The 17,925-nt window shown below is 36.6% G+C and overlaps 1 protein-coding gene across 21 annotated transcripts in view; it reads left to right on the top strand.

The window, feature by feature from the left end:
- The first annotated feature begins 3,282 nt into the window (after positions 1-3,282).
- Positions 3,283-17,925, top strand: part of ABI3BP (ABI family member 3 binding protein) — a 301,260-nt gene continuing 286,617 nt past the window's right edge. For all 21 annotated transcript variants that reach the window (XM_027866372.1, XM_027866234.1, XM_027866358.1 and 18 more), the window contains exon 1: positions 3,283-3,436. In XM_027866372.1, the coding sequence (XP_027722173.1) occupies positions 3,358-3,436 (79 nt within the window). In that variant the 5' untranslated portion in view covers positions 3,283-3,357. The remainder of the gene's footprint in view (positions 3,437-17,925) is intronic.

The following is a 17,925-nucleotide window of genomic DNA, read 5'->3' as shown; positions in this document are numbered from 1 at the left end:
TAGTCAAAGGGTATGAAAAGGCAGTTTTCAGAAGAAGAAATCAAAGCTATCTATAGTCATATTTTTAAAATGCTCTAAATCACTGTTGATTAGGGAAATGAAAATTAAAACAGTTCTGAGGTACCACCTCACACCTATCAGATTGGTTCGTATGACAGAAAAGGAAAATGGCAAACATTAGAGAGGATATGGGAAAATTGAGATACTAATTCATCATTGGTTGAATTATGAACTGAGCCAAGCATTTGTAGAGAATTTGAAATTATGACCAAAGGGGTATAAAACTGCATATCTTTTGACCCAGCAATGCTACTACTAGGTGTATATCAGAGAGAGAGAGAGAAAGGGAGAGAAGGACCTATATGTACAAAAATATTTACAACAGCTCTTCATGTAGTGGTAAAGAAATAGAAATTGAGGGCCTGCTCATCAATTAAGGAATGGCTAAACAAGTAGTGGTGTATGATTGTAATGGAATACTATTGTGCTATAAAAAAAGACAAGCAGGGTGCTTTAAAAAAAAAAAACCCTGGAAAGACTTACTTGAACTGATGCAAAGTGAAGTGAGCAGAACCAAGGGAACATTGTATACAGTAATAGCAATATTGTACAATGATCAACTGTGAAATGTTTAGCTACTCTCAGCAATGATCCAATATAATTCTGAAGGACTTAAGCTGAAAATTTGCTGCCAGAGAAAGAACTGATAGAGTCCGAATGAATATTGAAGCATAATTTTTTAAACTTTTTTTTTCTTTTTTTTGGAGGGGGTGTTCTCTTTCACAACACGACTAATAAGGAAATATGTTTTGCATGACTGCACATGTATAACCTATATCAAAATGATTGTCTTTTCAATGTGGGGGGGGGAGGGAACGAAGGGATGAAGAGAACTCAAAATTCTAAAAAAAACCTGTTAAAATTGTTTTTAGATGTAATTGGAAAAAATAAAATTTTTAAAAATAAATGCTTGTTGAATTATCATTTTTTCTAACTTTATGAGTAGAAAAGTTCAAGTCAAAATTATTTTCTAAGTCCTTGCCACCAGTATTTTCTCCAAATAAAGGATTCAATCACATATTCTTTCATGTGCATTCTCTTTGGCTTTTACTTTTGTCTAACAGAAAATTCTCTTTTCATTGAAAGTTAAAATCTTGCAAGTGATACAAATTATCTAAATCCCTTACAATACTTCTGAGGAAGTCAGAGCTTTTATATGACTAGTGAACTTTATTTAACAATAATGATAATAACTAGCATTTATATCGTGCTCTAAGATTTATAAAATAGCTTTATATGTTACATCTCATTTGATTCTCACAACCATCCTATGAAATAAGTGCTATTATTATTGCCATTTTACAAATGAGACTTAGAGAAGTTAACTAACTTGCCCAAACTTACACAGCTGGTATTTGTGTCAGGATTTGAACTCAGTTCTTCACCATTTTGTCCACTCTGCCACTTATCCAGGTAAGCTGCTTAGCAGCTCTTTGCCTCAGTAACTTAGCTGCAAATTTTATATGTATATGTGGATGTGGATCTGTACACACATGTATCAATACATGCATATAGATGTATATACACATATGTGTACAAATACATGTATGTGATGTGTTTATACACAGAGGAGGAGCTATTCAGTCAGTCAGAAATCAAGATGATTACTAATCCAGTCTTTATTTAGCATAGTGATGGAGCAGTAACAGTTTCTTGAATATCTTTTTCTTATCCTAGTACCCTCCCTTCTCCCTGTTTTTTTAAAAGCAGGCTCCTTGTGACTATTTCAGCTGGATTCTAGGCTGTCTCAAAAAATTTCCAATGTACCACAGAGGCTTCAGCATCTGAGCCTGGAGGCAATGGCATTTAGAATCCCCATAAAGTCAGCCAGCTGGATGAAGGACCAAGCTTGGGAGTCTGACAGCCCTGCCTCTTCATCAAGTTAAAAAAAAAAAGTTAGAGATGAAAAAGACCTGTTAAATAATCATGTCCATTCCGGACTCAGTGCCAGAGCATTCCTGTTGTGAGTGCTTAGGACAGTCTGGTTTTAAATGACTCTAGTAATGCATCTTTCAAAACTTTCTTTTGGAGACTGCAAGCTATTAGCACTCTTATTTGGAGTGGGAGACTAGGTATTCCTCTGATCATTTTTATTCCCACTAAGCCCTTATTATACATAATCTCAGTCTTTTCTTTTTTTATATAGAAACCCTTCTAAAAAATAACAATGCTTTGAAAGAGTAAGTATAAGGATTCATCACCTGAATATTTTAAAGGCTTTAAAGTTTCTCTGAGAGGAAGTCTGGGAAAGTAGGTATGAGGGTAGCCTTGGAACCAGGTAGATCTGGGTTCATGTCCTGACTCTGACCCATGCTAACTGTGTGAACATTGGCAAATCTCGTTGTCTCTCACGCCCTGGGAGATGCACAATCCTCCCACCTAGGAAACCCCAGGTCTGGTGCTTCTCTCCCCATGCCTAGTCCCTTTCCCCCTTCTAAAAAGAGTGGGTATAGAAGAAGGATGGAAATTTGAGAATACCTTGAAGGATCAACCTATGCCAATTGGTGCGATATATTTTCTTTAATCCATAATGCAAAGAAAATAGATATACTAACGTGAAAATAATTGTTTCAAATTAAATGATTTCATCTATTTGAAATGATTTGTATTTAAAATGTATTTGCAGAGATAGGAGAGATAATAGTAAATTATAATAAAATTATTGTGTCAATTGACAGGCCTCCTTCTAATATTAAAGTTCCAGACCTTCTTGCTGATAAGCCATTTCTGTTCTTTAAATGATTCACATAACATAGGTGCTGGAAGGGAGCAGAATTCTCTCCCATTTAGACTCACAATGAAAATTGACTTAATTTAGTAGGCAATTAAAAACAGACATTTTTAGGATGGCAATCTTCCAACTAGTGGAGTTTCACTTTTTTTTTCCCATAAAAATTCAGATTTCTTTTTTTCTTCTCCTCCTCTGGATTTCAAAAACATTTAGTGACATTTTGAAAACTACTCAGGATCTTTTCTCCCTCTTGATTTAGAGTAAACTGATCACTAGTTCAACTTTGTATTCCTGAGAGACAGCAAGAGACAGACAGTCAATAATAGCAGAGGCTAGAAAGTTATACACCAGGGGGGGGTGTGATGTTGATAATTTTTTATGCTGTTGTGCCTAATTTTTTTTTAAGTGGAAGGCTGTGATGTCATTCTGTCTCCTCCCCCTGTGAAGTAAGCTCGTGCCTAACTTTTGCAGCCTGTCACTGGGAGAGCAGTTCACTTAAATGCAGCTCCAGTAGGCTGTATGATACCCACCAGCATCACTCACACTGTGACTTTGGGTTTGTAACCATGATCTCCAGCTTGGTCTTTCTACTTCTTTGTGGAAATATTGCCCTAACCCTGGGAAATGCACAGAAATTGCCAAAAGGCAAGTAGCTCTAACCATGTTATTTTTTTCCTTCTGTTTTTAATATGACTTGTTGGAATACCTTCGTTTTCAAGTGTTGAGACAATCTGCTCTGCTGTATTATATAAGGAAATTGCTATGCAGAGCAGATGAAATCCAGGTTTGAGAGGAACTTATTTTAAACTCTGATTTTGCTTCTAATTCTGCACTAATATGCTCTTCTACCAGTGACTTTTTTATTGTCATGCTAAAATCAAAGAACAGTCTTCTTTCATTAAGTTTAGCAGATGTTAATGAACTGTTAAAGTCTGGTTTTAGGCAACCATACATAAAGAGCAATCCAAATTAGAGGGACATTTTAATCCTATTAAAGAAGAAAGTTGGTGTGTGTGTTTGTGTGTGTGCGTGCGTGTGTGTGCATGTGTATGTGTGTGTGTTTTTCTTTTCACTATCTCATTACTAGTTTGGGAATTAACAGCCTCAGGTTGTCCTGAAACTTGTATTTTCCTGAGGGAAAATGGGTACTTGGATGAGTTCTGCCTATATACCTGTCAAAGGGAAGGTTAAGAGAATTCTAGGCATGAAATACCAAAAATAGGTCATGTGCACATTTGTTTGGATGGAGTTTGGAAGAGGGTTTGCGGGACTTGAAAGGACACTCCCCCTTTGTCTTCTTGCTAAATTGAACTGATTTCAGTGTTGGTATTTTGTTTATACATGTTACTAGCAAAAGAATATTTAAATATTTCTAAATTTAGGCTCTTGAAACATTCTAACCAGACCATCGACACTAAAACTCGGGGCTCAATTTCCACTTCTGAGTAAGCCTGTCAAGGTGGCATGTACAATCCCTTCACGACACTGATTTTCTCAGCGAATTTCTGGTCTGTAAGGACATTTTATGGGCTGCACACTGCTGCAGTCAGCAGGATCATAGAAAGAGGTTGTAACTTATTATTTAGATGTTTATTAGGGGAAATACTAAAAGTGGTAATGCCACTAGTCCTCAGGCTTGCCAGCAGAGTGGCCCAGGACATCAGAAAAGAAGATGTGTCCAGTCCAGAAAGCTCCAGTTATTCCTAGATGTCTTTTCCCCACAGCATTTGCTCTGGCTCATTTTGCCTCAAAGGTGGCATGCTCTTTTGCTAGCCAGTAAAGGTTGTCTTGAATTTAAAGTGTGAACACTGAAGGGTTTTGTGTGTCTGCAAAACCAAGTAATAAATCTAAGTCTCTTCACATGTGACTGTTTAACTTATTTACAGAAATGATGACACTACACAGAGAACCTCCCTGTACCTGAAATGTCATGCCTTAATAATTTAAAATGTTATTTTTTCAAGTACGTGTCACAGGCATTCAGACGTAACTGATGGCATTTCATTGTATCTAAGGATATATTTAATAAGGACATACCATTTAATTCTGGGAGACTGAGTTTTCTCAGTTTACACATGGTTTTATTTTACTTTTTATTCAGTATGGTGGAATAACAGACATAACCATGTTACTGCAGATTTCTGACAATGCCAAGAAATTTAATTATTATGTTGCAATCACTGGATGAAATCTCTTGACACACTTTTCCTTTTCCAGTAATATTGAAAAAAATGTAAGTCAAGATAAAGGATACAAACCTCTTAATAGCAATAGTAATAATAATAATAATAGCTAGCATTTATGTAGTTCTTTAAAGTTTGCAGAGCACTTAAGAAATATTACCTCATTTTATCCTCACAACCACCCTGGGAGGCAAATGTTATTTTTATCCTCATTCTACAGAAGAGGAAAGTGAGGCAGACAGAGGTTAAGTGACTTGCTCAGAGTCACACAGATAGTGTCTGAGGCAGGATTTTAGCTCAGATCTTCTTGGCACCAGATCCATCACTCTATCTACTGAGCCACCTAGCAGTCATGTATAATATATATTTATATAAATAACATATTTATGTAGAACCATATAATCTATATGACATAGACATACATTTATATAAATGATATATATTTATATAAATATATATATTTCCTTATATTTCTACCTATAGCATCTGTATTTGGTAAGATCAGAGAAATGATTCTCTTACAGTAGATTCTCCTTATTTTGGAAATGCTCAATTGATGTGGATTTTTATGGGTTTTTTTGTATACGTTTTTGCTAAAATCATATCCGAATGGAACTGAGTTTTTCTTTCTTTGCTTTAATTCAGTTTAATGGAATTTGAAGTGCCCACCCAAGTGCCTACAGTATTCAAGGCACTGTGTTACAAGGACTGAAACATTAAATTTGGGAAATTGTTTACCTTGGACTGCAATCTAAATGCCTTTTTCCCCTTTCATAGAATAAATTCTAAAATATGCTACTGCCTTATTTTTTTAAGTTATCTCTATAATCTAATCTCCATATTGTAGATGGCAAAACGAAATAATAAAGAGGGATCATAAACATCACATGACTTCTTCCACAAAAGTCCTACTCTGAGGTCTCATCATTCTGTAAAGGTTCTTGAAGGGCATACCAGTGCCAGTACGCCACAGCCCTTGAAAGGCTTCCAGTGGAGGCCAGGTGATGTGACTGCTATTTGGGGATTAGACTGAGTTAAGTTCAGAGTCTCCTGAGTAATAGCCACTTTTAATATAATGCGTTCAAGTTTGCAAAGTACTTAACAAATATCTCATTTCAGCCTCATGACAACTCTGCAAGGCGGGCATGATTATTAACATTTTACAGATGAAGAATTAGAGGCTAAAAGAGGGCAGTTAGTGATTTCCCCTGGGTGATATGCCTAATAAGGCGTATTCCATAATCCTGAGGCAGGATTCAAACTCAGGTCTTCTTCACCTTAGATTCCACATTCTTATCTACTTTGCCACCAAAGCTTTGGCAGGTCTTACTAAGCTGGAAAGGTTTCCAATGTAGAGCAGGCAATAGAACTTATTTCTGAGGACCAGCCCTAGCTAAGGTCAGAGAGTCCCTTCACTAGGTTAACTGAAAGGTGATGATTTTTTTTTTTTTTTGGCAATTGCACCTCTCAAAGATCATTAAATCCTCGGGGATTGCAATCTGTGTCAGGGGAGAAATTTCCGTTAATGGTGAAATTATATAACCTTAAAATATTGAAGTAAACATGTTATCATCATTTTCAAAAGACAACTCAAATGCTTATTTGCATAAATTGCCATCCTGGGTGCTAGACAGAATGTGTTTAGCGAATGGGTAGTGTGACAGAAATGAGAGTGGCTTTGGAATCAGAGCTATGGACAAGTCTTTTTACCTCTTCAGGCTCAGTTTGAGTTAGATCACAAAGATCCCTTCTGGCTCTAAATCTATGATCAGAGTCAACAAGGTGTTTACCCTTGGAAAACCTAGAATCTCAGATAAAGAATAAGAACTGAAGATACTGAAAGGTGTCCCAACGATTGAAAAGCAAATTATTGAAATACATCCCATTAGTATGGTGTAAAGGAAATTGGGAGTCAGAGGACTGAGATCAAAATTCTAGCTTTTGTACTCCTTATACAATCTTAAGGTAAGTCATTAAATCTCTCTGGGCTCCAGTTTCCTTATCTATTAAATGGGAGGGTTGAGGTTAAATGACCATCTGTGGTTCTATAATGCTATACTTGGGGCCAGGAGAAGATTAAGCAACTAATATGGAGAGGCAAGTGTCAGGGGTAGTTGTGAAGATTTCATTAAATAAATAGAATAGGTTCCAAAAAAGGTAAATGTCATTCTTCTCATTCATTAGTTATAGGAGTTCTTGAATGCCAAGTTATACACTTTCCCTCAGGGTTGATTTCTTGTGAAGAGCTCATCCAAGCTACTGACATTTCTCAGAGAGATGTTGTCAAATTCAGTTTTTCAGGAGGGCATTGGCAGCTCATAGCACAGTTTCTATAAGAATTACCTATTGTTATAATTGATCTAAAACAACCCTCTTTTTTTCTCCACTCCAGTTCTAAGTTATACGGGGAGGAGGAGATACAAGACACATTTATTCTTGGCATTACAACATGAGACTTCTTTTGCTTAGCATGAAAAGAGTTAAAAAAAAGGAAAAGAGTTAAAAGTTGGTCACAGGGAGCAACATGTAGAGAAGGGGATGAATAAAACACAAAATAGGATGTTAATTACTTAAGTCGCCTCTTTGTAAAACTACTATATGCAAGTTGAGATCATTCAGAAAGCAAAGGTTATTATTTCAAGGCTGTTTTATCATTATTAGTAATAATAATTACTATTACTACAACTAATACTCCAAGAATCCATGAATTCTTCTTTGTGGGCATTCCCTCCACTAATGCCAATAGCAACTCTTCTCTATCTCAGTAGGTGTTTTAATGAGTTCCCTTTTTTTCTTTTTTCTTTTTCTTTTTCTTTTTTGTTGTTAAGGAATGTATGGGTGAAGGGTAGAGAGACATATCTGGGGTTCTTTTCAATGTAAGGAATCCCCAGTATTAAAACTTCCTCCTCCCAATGGACAAGTTCATTAACTTGTCTATCATCACATAACTACTGTATATTACAAGCAGATCTAGAACCTAGATCCCCCTAACTCCAAGGCTGGCCATTTTCTCTATCAGGCTATGGCTAGATCTGGGGGTGGGGGAAGGAGGAACACAACCCCTTACCTTGTAGCCAGTCTGATGATGAATCTCTCCAACTTCGGCTAAACTGTCTCTCTGACAGATGTATAGTCCGGCATCTGACCTGTATTTCAAGTCTTGCCAGAGTTTGTCCTTCACTTCCTTAGCCTGTATTGGTCAGGTGAATGCTACAATGGAATAGCAAAGTAGGACCCTTGTGACCTTCTTATCCTTCTCTTTCTCCTTTCCCTTCCCTTTCCTCCTTTCCCTTTCCTTCTTTTCTCACATATATGTAGTTCCTTATATTTTATAATGTGATGTAAGGCAAGTATTACAATCACAGTTTGCAGATTTTTATTGAACAGATTTGCCCAGCTAGTGTCAGAGCTGGAACCCTGGCCTTCGGACCCAATGTTTTCTTCTTTAACACAACTATGTTCTCACCTGAGTCAGAATCACTGATTTTCTTTTATTTATAGTGTGTAGATTGCTATGGAGATGAAAACACTATCCCAAAGTTCAGCAGTTGGTGATGCTTTTGGAATGTGGACTTCTGGGACTGTGGTTTTAAAGACTTCTGGGAGAGGGGAGCTGGAAGAAGAGAGTTTGTCTTTTATCTGGGAACCATGTGTTCACTTCCCTGCAGTGTGTGCTGGAGCCAGATCTAACCGGCTCCAGTGTGAGTATTTATACCTTATAAATCTACAGATCAGGGCTTGATTTATTGTTTTGTTGATTGTTTCAACTTGAGAAAGTAATGGGAAAAATGTTCATAATGTAGACTGAACTTAAAAAGTATATCATGGCTACATTTATTTCCCCCCAGAGAGTTGATTCTTTATCATTTACCAACCCACCACTGCCCACATACCAGATTTTGTGATTCATACAGCTATAGGCAAAATTATTTCCAAGAGGCCCTGTTTGGAGACATGTTATGGGATCTTCTCTTCTAGTTTCCATAGGGAACAAGCTAAGAGGTAGAAAGGTATTTCCAAGCTTTGAACTGACAAACACTTCTATTTAAGCACACCAAAAGAAAGAAAAAACTTTAATGGGCACTGCCTGGAGAAAGGAGAGGAAGGAAACTGGGTGGGTGGCCACCAGAGCCTCTGACTAGAAATTCACAATTAAAGAGGTAAAGAAAGAGATCACTAATTAAAACTAGCATTTCCTAGTTAAGCACCATGATTTAAGTCTCAGACTCTCTCAAGAGGAGTCCAGAGAGAGTAGTAAAGGGCAGTTTTGGTGTTAAGGCTATATTTTAGCTCAGGAAAATCATCCAGTGCTGGAGATGGGAATAGGATATTTTGGTTCAAATAGGAAAGGATATTCTGGTTAAAAGAACCTTTGAGAATAATTTTAATGGCATGATTAAGATGAGGAAATTTTTTTCTTCAAAAGAACGACCACCTCTGGGACTATTAAGAACATGTGGTATAAGTTAGTAGTGCCAACAGTTAAATTGATGCTTGTAGACAGAATTGTACTCTTACAATGGTTGTCCAACAGCTTGAAAGGACTGAACCACATCTCAAGTTATATTTTTTAAACTATAAAATAGGAAATAATAAAGAAGTGCCAACTAATTAGAAGAATGCATATAGGTGCTTCTCAGAGAGATGGGTGAAAAGCTGTCCAAGTTAGCTTCATTATGCAAAAGCAAGAAATAAAATTGCATGGGGTAAAAATAAGGCACTTAATAATTTTGCCTTCTTATATCTAAAATGAACAAATATAAGTAGCCTTCCATTAAAATAAGTGTAGCTTATGTGCTAACATGCATCACAAAAGATGAAAAAATAGAGAATTTCCATGAAGAACTTGACAAGATATATTAAATGACGTCAATATATTACACTTGGTGTGCAAAAGTGGAAACAATAGCCCAAAACAAAAACAAAACAAAACAAAACAAAACATGTTGGAATATGTGGTTAATGATCAAGAAATGAAAGAGGTCATTGAAGAAAGTGAGCCTGAAGAGAGCCTGGTGTGAGACCCAGATCATTCAGCTCATCCAAGAACATTTGTAAATGAAACTGGAAGGGGGATAGCAAGCAGATACAAAGTTGTACAGATCTGCTAGCATTTGTTTCTATAGTGATCTACTTTTATTAACAGTAATAGAACCACTACATTTGAACTCTGCCTATTGTGCTCAATAGATCAGGAAGTAATCATGGCACTTAAGAAGATAAATCTGGGAACAGAAGCTGGGCCTGGCCAAAGACTCAAAGACACTGAGGTGACCCAATTATAAAAATATGCAGAGATCATTTTCCAAGATATTTAAAAGAGAAGAAGATAAAGAATAGATACTATCATGACACTCTACCAAAAAAAAAAAAAAAGGATGGCCAAGAAGACATTAACAACTCCCCCCCTTGTTATATTTGCTATTTCATTTATTTAAACCTTTAAGAGAATGATGGGTACTCTTGGTGAAAACACAAGAAAGGAACAGATAGACTTTCTCAGGCAGTTTTCTATAGCATTCTATATCTTTATAGTCACACTGCTAAGTAATATAGAGAATATAAGAATCCCAATGTCTATTTTAATGTATTTGACTTGGTAGAAAAAAGTACAGATTTGAAGGCTCTCTCAAACTAGGTGTTGTCCCTTCACAAAACAGAATTATAGAAGATGTTATGGCAGATGTGAATATTCAGATCACTTTCTTCACATTCTGCTGAGTCTTAACACCAAAAAAGGCATAAAATAGGGAGGCATAGACTCACCTAAGATGTTCACTAGTGTCAAGGAAGATGTCTTGCCTAGTCTAAAAAATGGTTTTTTATTGATGGCAAGGTTCTCTGAATGTTCCTGTTCATAGGTGGCATTGTAATAATCATATTGGGTCATGGAACACACAAAGATTCCTCAGTAAAATCTACAACAATGCTTATGAAATGAGACCTACAAGAGTATGCTGGCTCAAAAGACAATTAAAAAATTTTCAGTGTTTGTTAGAAATTGGTCAATGCTACAAATCAGGACTTGAGTTATTATTTTGTTGATTGTCTACACTTTAAAGTGATGGGAAAATGTTAATAATCCTGATTAAATTTAAAAGTATGACAAAAATACTTTCTCCCTACTCCATAGAACTCTCTGTTAAGTACTGGAACACCCCCGGTCCTAACCATCACCACCGGAAAAAATAATGAAATAGTGTATTGCCACAGTTTTCATGCTGTTGGATAGGCAGCCTTGAATTAACACATTATTATTTATCTCTTGGGTAGATGATGTACACATACAGTGAACCAGGTCTGGAGCTGAGGAAGAAATCGGATTGGGTTATATTTGGGAAATTGTAATATTTTCAATGACTGCAAATTGCTCTGTACTGTAAAAGGCCATCTCTTTTAGACCAGTGGTCTACTTGTAATAATATATGACTGCAAATCATGGAGTCTTGGCAGAATCAAAATTACAAATCAACCAGGGGGCAATGGAAAGATTTGTGGTAGGTGTTAAGTAATGTAATTTTTAACTTAAATGTGAAAAGTGTGCATAGCAATATTGTTGTCAAAATGCATGATTGGAAAAGGAGTTAGGTTAGCACATTAGCACAAGTACTGCAGTGATACTCCTGAGGTGTGACATTCTCAGGAGTGTATTCTTTAAGGATGGTTTATAGAAAGACATAGAGAAGAAACATATAAGATAAGGTGGCATAGGGAATTTAAGATCTGTATCAATGGAAAGAAGGTTCCTAGTAATGGACCTATCAAGATATCAAATTGTAGTGGTAAGAGTGCAAACTGGATTGTGTTATAAAATTCACCAAATAATGGGTCTGCAAAAAGATATATGATCATGCTCTTGCTTGATATACAATACTCACTACTGTGTTGTCTCCTAATTTTTTTTTAAGTGAGGCAATCAGGGTTAAGTGACTTGCCCAAGGTCACACAGCTAGTATGTGTCAAGTGTTTGGTCTGAGGCCGGATTTGAACTCAGGTCCTCCTGACTTCAGGGCTGGTGCTCTATCCACTGCCCCATCTACCTGCCCCGTTGTCTCCTAATTTTAAAAATGGCACCTTGAGTGTTTAGATTTGAGGTCTCAGTTCAGTTGTTTTTCAGTCAGGTCTGACTTCATGACCCGAAGATTTGGGGTTTTCTTGGCAAAGATAGTGGAGTGGTTTGCCATTTCCTTTTCCAGATCATTTTCCAGAGAAAGCTGAGGTAAACAGAATAAGTCACTTGCTCAGAGTCACACAGGGTCACAAATATGAGGCCATATTTGAACTCAGGAAGATGAGTTTTCCTGACTGCAGACCTGGTACTCTATCCATGGTGCCACCTTGCTGCCCTTAGATTTGACGCTAGTTATTTTTAAATTACTATTAAACAGACCATGTATTTCTCCACTTTTCTACCTTCTAAATCCTTAAGACTGAAAAAAAAAGAAGGAAACATCATGTTGCTTTTGGAAGGCATAGGCTGTCTCCCATCTGGTTCAGTAAATATTCGCTCACCTGTGGTTTGGCTTTCAAACAGAGTGCCTCCAAAGTCTTAGTGCTGTCTTAAACTTTAAAGCTTTAAGAATGGTTTATAGAAAGACACAGAAAAGAAACCCACAAGATAAGGAGGCATGGGGAATTTAAGATCTGTATCAGTGGAAAGAATGTTCCTACTATGGAGCTATCAAAATATCAAATTGTAATAGTAAGAATGCAAACTGGATTGTGTTATAAAATTCACCAACTAATGGGTCTGCAAAAAGATAAAAGATTATGCTTTTTCTTGATCTACAGTACTCATTACTGTATCGTCACCTAATTTAAAAAATGGTACCTTGAGCATTTAGATTTGAGGTCTCAGTTCAGTCATTTTTCAGTTATGTCTGACTTCACGACCCCATTTGAGGTTTCAAGCTATTAAAGCTTAAGACTTTACTAAGACTTTGGGGACACCCTGTGTATTAGGGGATAGTATGGGCACTTTTCAAACCTCAGGTGAGAGCAAGACTATTCTGAACCACACAAAATTCTTCAAAATTTTAGTCACAGATTAAAACAACTTTTTCCCCCAAGGAAGGAAGAAAAGAAAAGAAGAAGAAACTAGGGTAAAATTAGAAATATACGTAAAACTCATTTTAATATCTTTTATAGATTTAAGTTAGTGAGTTGTCTGAGGCAGAATTTGAGCTCAGGTCTTCCTGACTCTATGTCTAGCTTACCATTGATTGCATCACCAAGTTTCCCCATTGGGATACCCAGTCTCCTCCCACTCCACCCCCCCCCCCAAATAGATGAAATAGAAGGGGATAAGAGATGAAAATATATAATGACAATATGAAATAGAACTAGGTAAGTGCCTAGAAAATATAGAAAATGCTATTTAACATGCAAGGAAGAAAGACTTTTTCAGACCAGGAACATCATAAAGAAGGTAAACTTTGAGTTGGATCTTGAAGGACAAATAGATGCAGACAGTTTATGATAATCAGACAAGAACTTCTAAAAAATTGGAAACTATAGACATTATAGTAAAACCAATAAAGTTTTAGTTTCAGTTTGGTTTTACTTTAGAGGCTTCTGTTGTGTTAAGAAGTCATTTAATTCAGATATGGAGGTAGACATGGCTTGAAACTCATTTTCATAGTCTGACAGACACATAATTTGAAGCATTTATTTTACTAAAGGGAAATTAGAAAAAAATATAAACAGTACAACTCATTTAATATAGTGAAAAAAGCATTTACTGTGAGTCAGAAAACCTGTACTGTATTATGATCCTGGCTCTGGCATTGGAGCAGGGCCAGTTAAATTGTGACTGGTGAAATCCACTCCATCATATCTAGTTTGCAGCTGTTGTACTCCTTTTCATAATGTATAGAAGGATGTGTTACTTAGGATTTTTATAATTTATAATTTTACACTTTTTAAGTAAATGAATGAACATTGCTTCTTAGAAAGCCATTTAATCTTTGCCTCAGTTTCCTTATCTGTAAAAGGTGGATAATAATAGCACCTACCTCCAAGGTTATTGTGAGAAACAAATGAGATAACATTTGTAAAGCACTTAGCACAGTGCCTGGCACATAGTAAGTCCTATATAAATGTTAGTTGTCTTTAATGCATCAAGAGAATATTATGAATGCTTTAAGTAAAAGCCCTATTGTCTTTTCTCCAAAGAATAAGGCTGAAGGGAATTTCCCTTGGCAGTGGTGAAGTTGTTTAGAAATAATAAAAAAATTTAAAAAGAAAAACTTCCTGTTTCAAAGAACTATAGACTAAAAATAGAAGGAATCTTAGAGGCCATTTAATTCAACCCCCTCATTTTACAGATGAGGCAACTGAGGCTAGGATGTTGAGTGACTTCCCCAAGGTTACACAGGAGGTGTCAGGGCAGGATTAAACCCAAGTCTGCTGGTTCTAGAGTCGATATTCTTTCTACTGTATCAATCCTGACTTTTTCCCTGCTTAACTATGCAATTTATGGCCTGTTATTCTTTTGCTTTATATCCCTAAATGCCTGAGATCTTTCCCCATTTCTAAAATTTTTCAGTTTCTTAAATGGGATCTCTCTTCTCAATCTGGGAAAGACTACAAATCTCAGGGATTTTGTGTCCACCTGACTCCTTGTCAGAGTGGGTCCTTGCCAACTCAAAGAGCTTATATTCGAATGGAAGAAAAAATATGAACAGATAAATAAATACCAAGTTAGGGGCATTAACACCTGGAGGAACCAAGAAAGGTCTTCTATGTGAAGTGGCACACAAGGGGAATCTTAGGGAAAGAAAGATTCCAAGAACTGAAAGTGGGATGTCATTTATGGGGAACATAAAATAAGCCACTTTGACAGGAAGGTAGAGTGCCTGGGGGAGTTGGGAAATTTGTGGTGGTAGAGGGGAGATATAAATAAAAAATCCTGGAAAGATAGATTGTAGGCCAATTTTGAGAGGTTTTAAATACCAAACAGAAGAGTTTGTATTGCATCCAAAGGGAAATAGGCAGTTAGCAAAATTTCTCAAGCAGGACGTGATTAGACCTGTGCTTTAAAAATACCCATTTATGTGTTGCCCACATACTGAGAGAGAAAAGTGACGGTCTCAGAGTATAGAGCAACACATTGTTTTTGGACATGGTCAATGCAGGAATTGCTATTGCTTGACTATATGTGTTTGCAACATGCATTTTATTTTTCTTTCTTTCTCAACATGGAGAGGGAATGCTATTAGAGGAAAGTAGGAGGCAAAGAAAGTGGATTTCCATTGAATGAAAAAATAAAATGTAATAAAAAACATGATTAAAAATGAAACGAAACAAACAGAAAATATCAGTTTAGTATCTGTGGGGAGAATGGATTGGATATAGGAGAGACTGGAAGCAAATGCCAATTAGAGATCTGTTGCAATAGTCCATTCAAGAAGTGACGAACTAGAGTGGTTGCTATGTGAAACATCATGGAAGTTGAATCAAGAATGGGAAAAGAAGGGAACAAGTATTTATCAAGTGACTACTGAGTGCTTTACAATTATTATTTCATTTGATCTTCATGACACCCTTGGAAGGTAGATGCTATTATTATCCCTTTTTTACAGTTGAGGAAACTGAGGCAAAGTAAGGTTAAGTGACTTGTCCAGCACTTGTCACACAGTTAGAAAGTTTGAGGCTATATTTGATCTCGGGTCTTCCTGACTCCAGATCCAATTTTCCATCTGCTGTAAGAAAACCCAGCAATTGATTGAATATGGGGATGAGAGAGAGTGAAGAGCAGAGCTTGAAAATCCAAGTAATTGGCTTCCTTTGCAGAAATGGGAGAGTCAGGAGGCGGGGTCTACCTACAAAATGCTAGTGGTCTTCTTCCTGCAGGGCTTCTTCAAAGGTACCAGTGGGTTATTTGACTGCCAATCAGCTTACACCACATGACCACACCACCTCCTTTTCTAATCATTAATTCCTTTAAAACACCTTGTCACGTTTGTTTAGTGTAGGGCATCGGGGAAATAAGATTAACTCTCCTTGCTTCTATCATGTCCGCTCCAATCCTTATGAGTCACTCACAGTTTCTTGGAGATTATGGTGTTTGAAGATCCTCAAGTGCAGAGCATTGCCAAGTAAAAAGACGAGTCTCACACTGGGGAACAGCTTCAAAGTAAGCTAATGGCGCAAATGAAATGTAGTTTAATATTCATAACTTAGGTAACACCATGTTCCTGAAGGCACCCCATTCCTACTACTCATTATCATATTTTGTTTTTTTTCTTCTACCAGGTCTTACCTAGCTATTATTCTCTACCTTATAGTGTTGTTATTGAAGAAAGGGCCTTGTTACCTGTGAAATTCTCTAAGGCTCCCATGTCCAGGAGGAGCCAGGTTCTGACTTCCCTTTAACTCAAAAAAATTTATTTTACCCCCCTTTGTCCTGAGCCTTCTGGGCAAACATGGCAATAAGCTCTAGACTATAATTTTTATAGGGATAAGTAGATGCCGCTGTCAGACCTTTGAATTCTTGTTACTTGGGCAGGAACCCATCCCTTAGCCTTTAGATCCATAGTCAAGGAGATGAAGCCCACCAAAAAAAGCATGGAATCCTTTCTTTTCCAAGGAAAATGGCCCTGCCTCCTGGAGAAATAATAAATTTTGCTATTGCATTTCAGAGCTGAATTGCTTTTCTTGTAATGGGAATATGGGAATTGTAATCATCTGCTACCATAAAGAGTTTTACATAAAAACCTGCATAACTTTTACAAATAACTTCTGGGAATGAAGGCCACACAGCAATATAGGAATGCCTTATCTTAAATAATTGAATCATCATTCTGAAAAAGCATTTCATAATTTGAAATTTCAAAGAAAAAAATACCTCAGAATAGGGGGGAAATCTCTTAATTTTCCTGACCCATCTCCTCAAATCTTCATAATTGTAATTAAGGCTATAGATTACCAGATTTATTTGCATCATCAGTTAATTATAGTATGGTTCCCCTACTCTGACTCTGAAATGACTTGCTATCTTTCCCATGTTTAATGTAAGCTGTTTTCCATATCACGTGCATCCTTCACGCCTCAAGCTTCTTCCTAATGTAACACTCTCTACTAACAGACCACGTAAGCCTTAAATATAATGCTATATTAATTTTACAAAAAGAATGTAAACAACAAGGGAGAAATAATCTAATCATAGAGTCATTCTTGCCACCCCCTCCTCATACGCAAATGGACGCAACCACTTATTGGACCCTCATTAGTCCTCACCTAGGTATCAAGGGAAGGACATAGTTGCCTTTGAATTTATCTCCCATTGGTTTAAAAAATGATAGCAACAACACCTTAAAGTTCAGTGTTGTCTGTCTCATGTAAGTAATAAAGCCTCAATAAAGCCTCTGGGGACAAATAAAATCTGTGGGAGTCCCTTGCCTTGACTTTGGCATTTTCAGGATTTTTGCAGGACTTCTAAGATCATGATCATCTTGTTGGTATCATTCCATACACTTTTTCCATCTTCCACTCCCCCACAACATAATAAATATGTATTTATTATATGTAAATTTTTTATATAAATATATACATGTGTTCATATGTGAATATTAAAATAAATCTTATGCGTATATATTATTGTTGTTGTTGAGTTCAGGGAATTTCTCTAAATTAGTGATCTTTGTTGGACCCTGAGCTTCTTGGGAGATGAAGCTCTGAGGATGTTTTATCATAATACTAATGAGGAAATGTGACACTAGGAAGAAAAGTCTAAGAAACTTGTAGATGTAGTCATTCGATGAAAATTTAACTCACTACCTGCTTTAGATTGTAAACACCTTGAGGACAGGGATTATATCACTTAAATTTTTGTCTCTTTAGTATCCAGCACAGCATACTGCATTTAGTAGGCACTTAATAAATATGTATTGAATATAGAATCAAGGGGTTACTTTTCCTTTCATTGTCCTTACTTTCCTGCTTCATTGT

The sequence above is a fragment of the Vombatus ursinus genome, unplaced genomic scaffold (assembly GCF_900497805.2).
Source record: "Vombatus ursinus unplaced genomic scaffold, bare-nosed wombat genome assembly UNPS02001419.1, whole genome shotgun sequence".
In the NCBI taxonomy this organism is placed as follows: Eukaryota; Metazoa; Chordata; class Mammalia; order Diprotodontia; family Vombatidae; genus Vombatus; species Vombatus ursinus.
The sequence above is the reverse complement of the archived record's forward strand: the minus strand, read 5'-3'. Positions and strand labels throughout refer to the sequence as shown.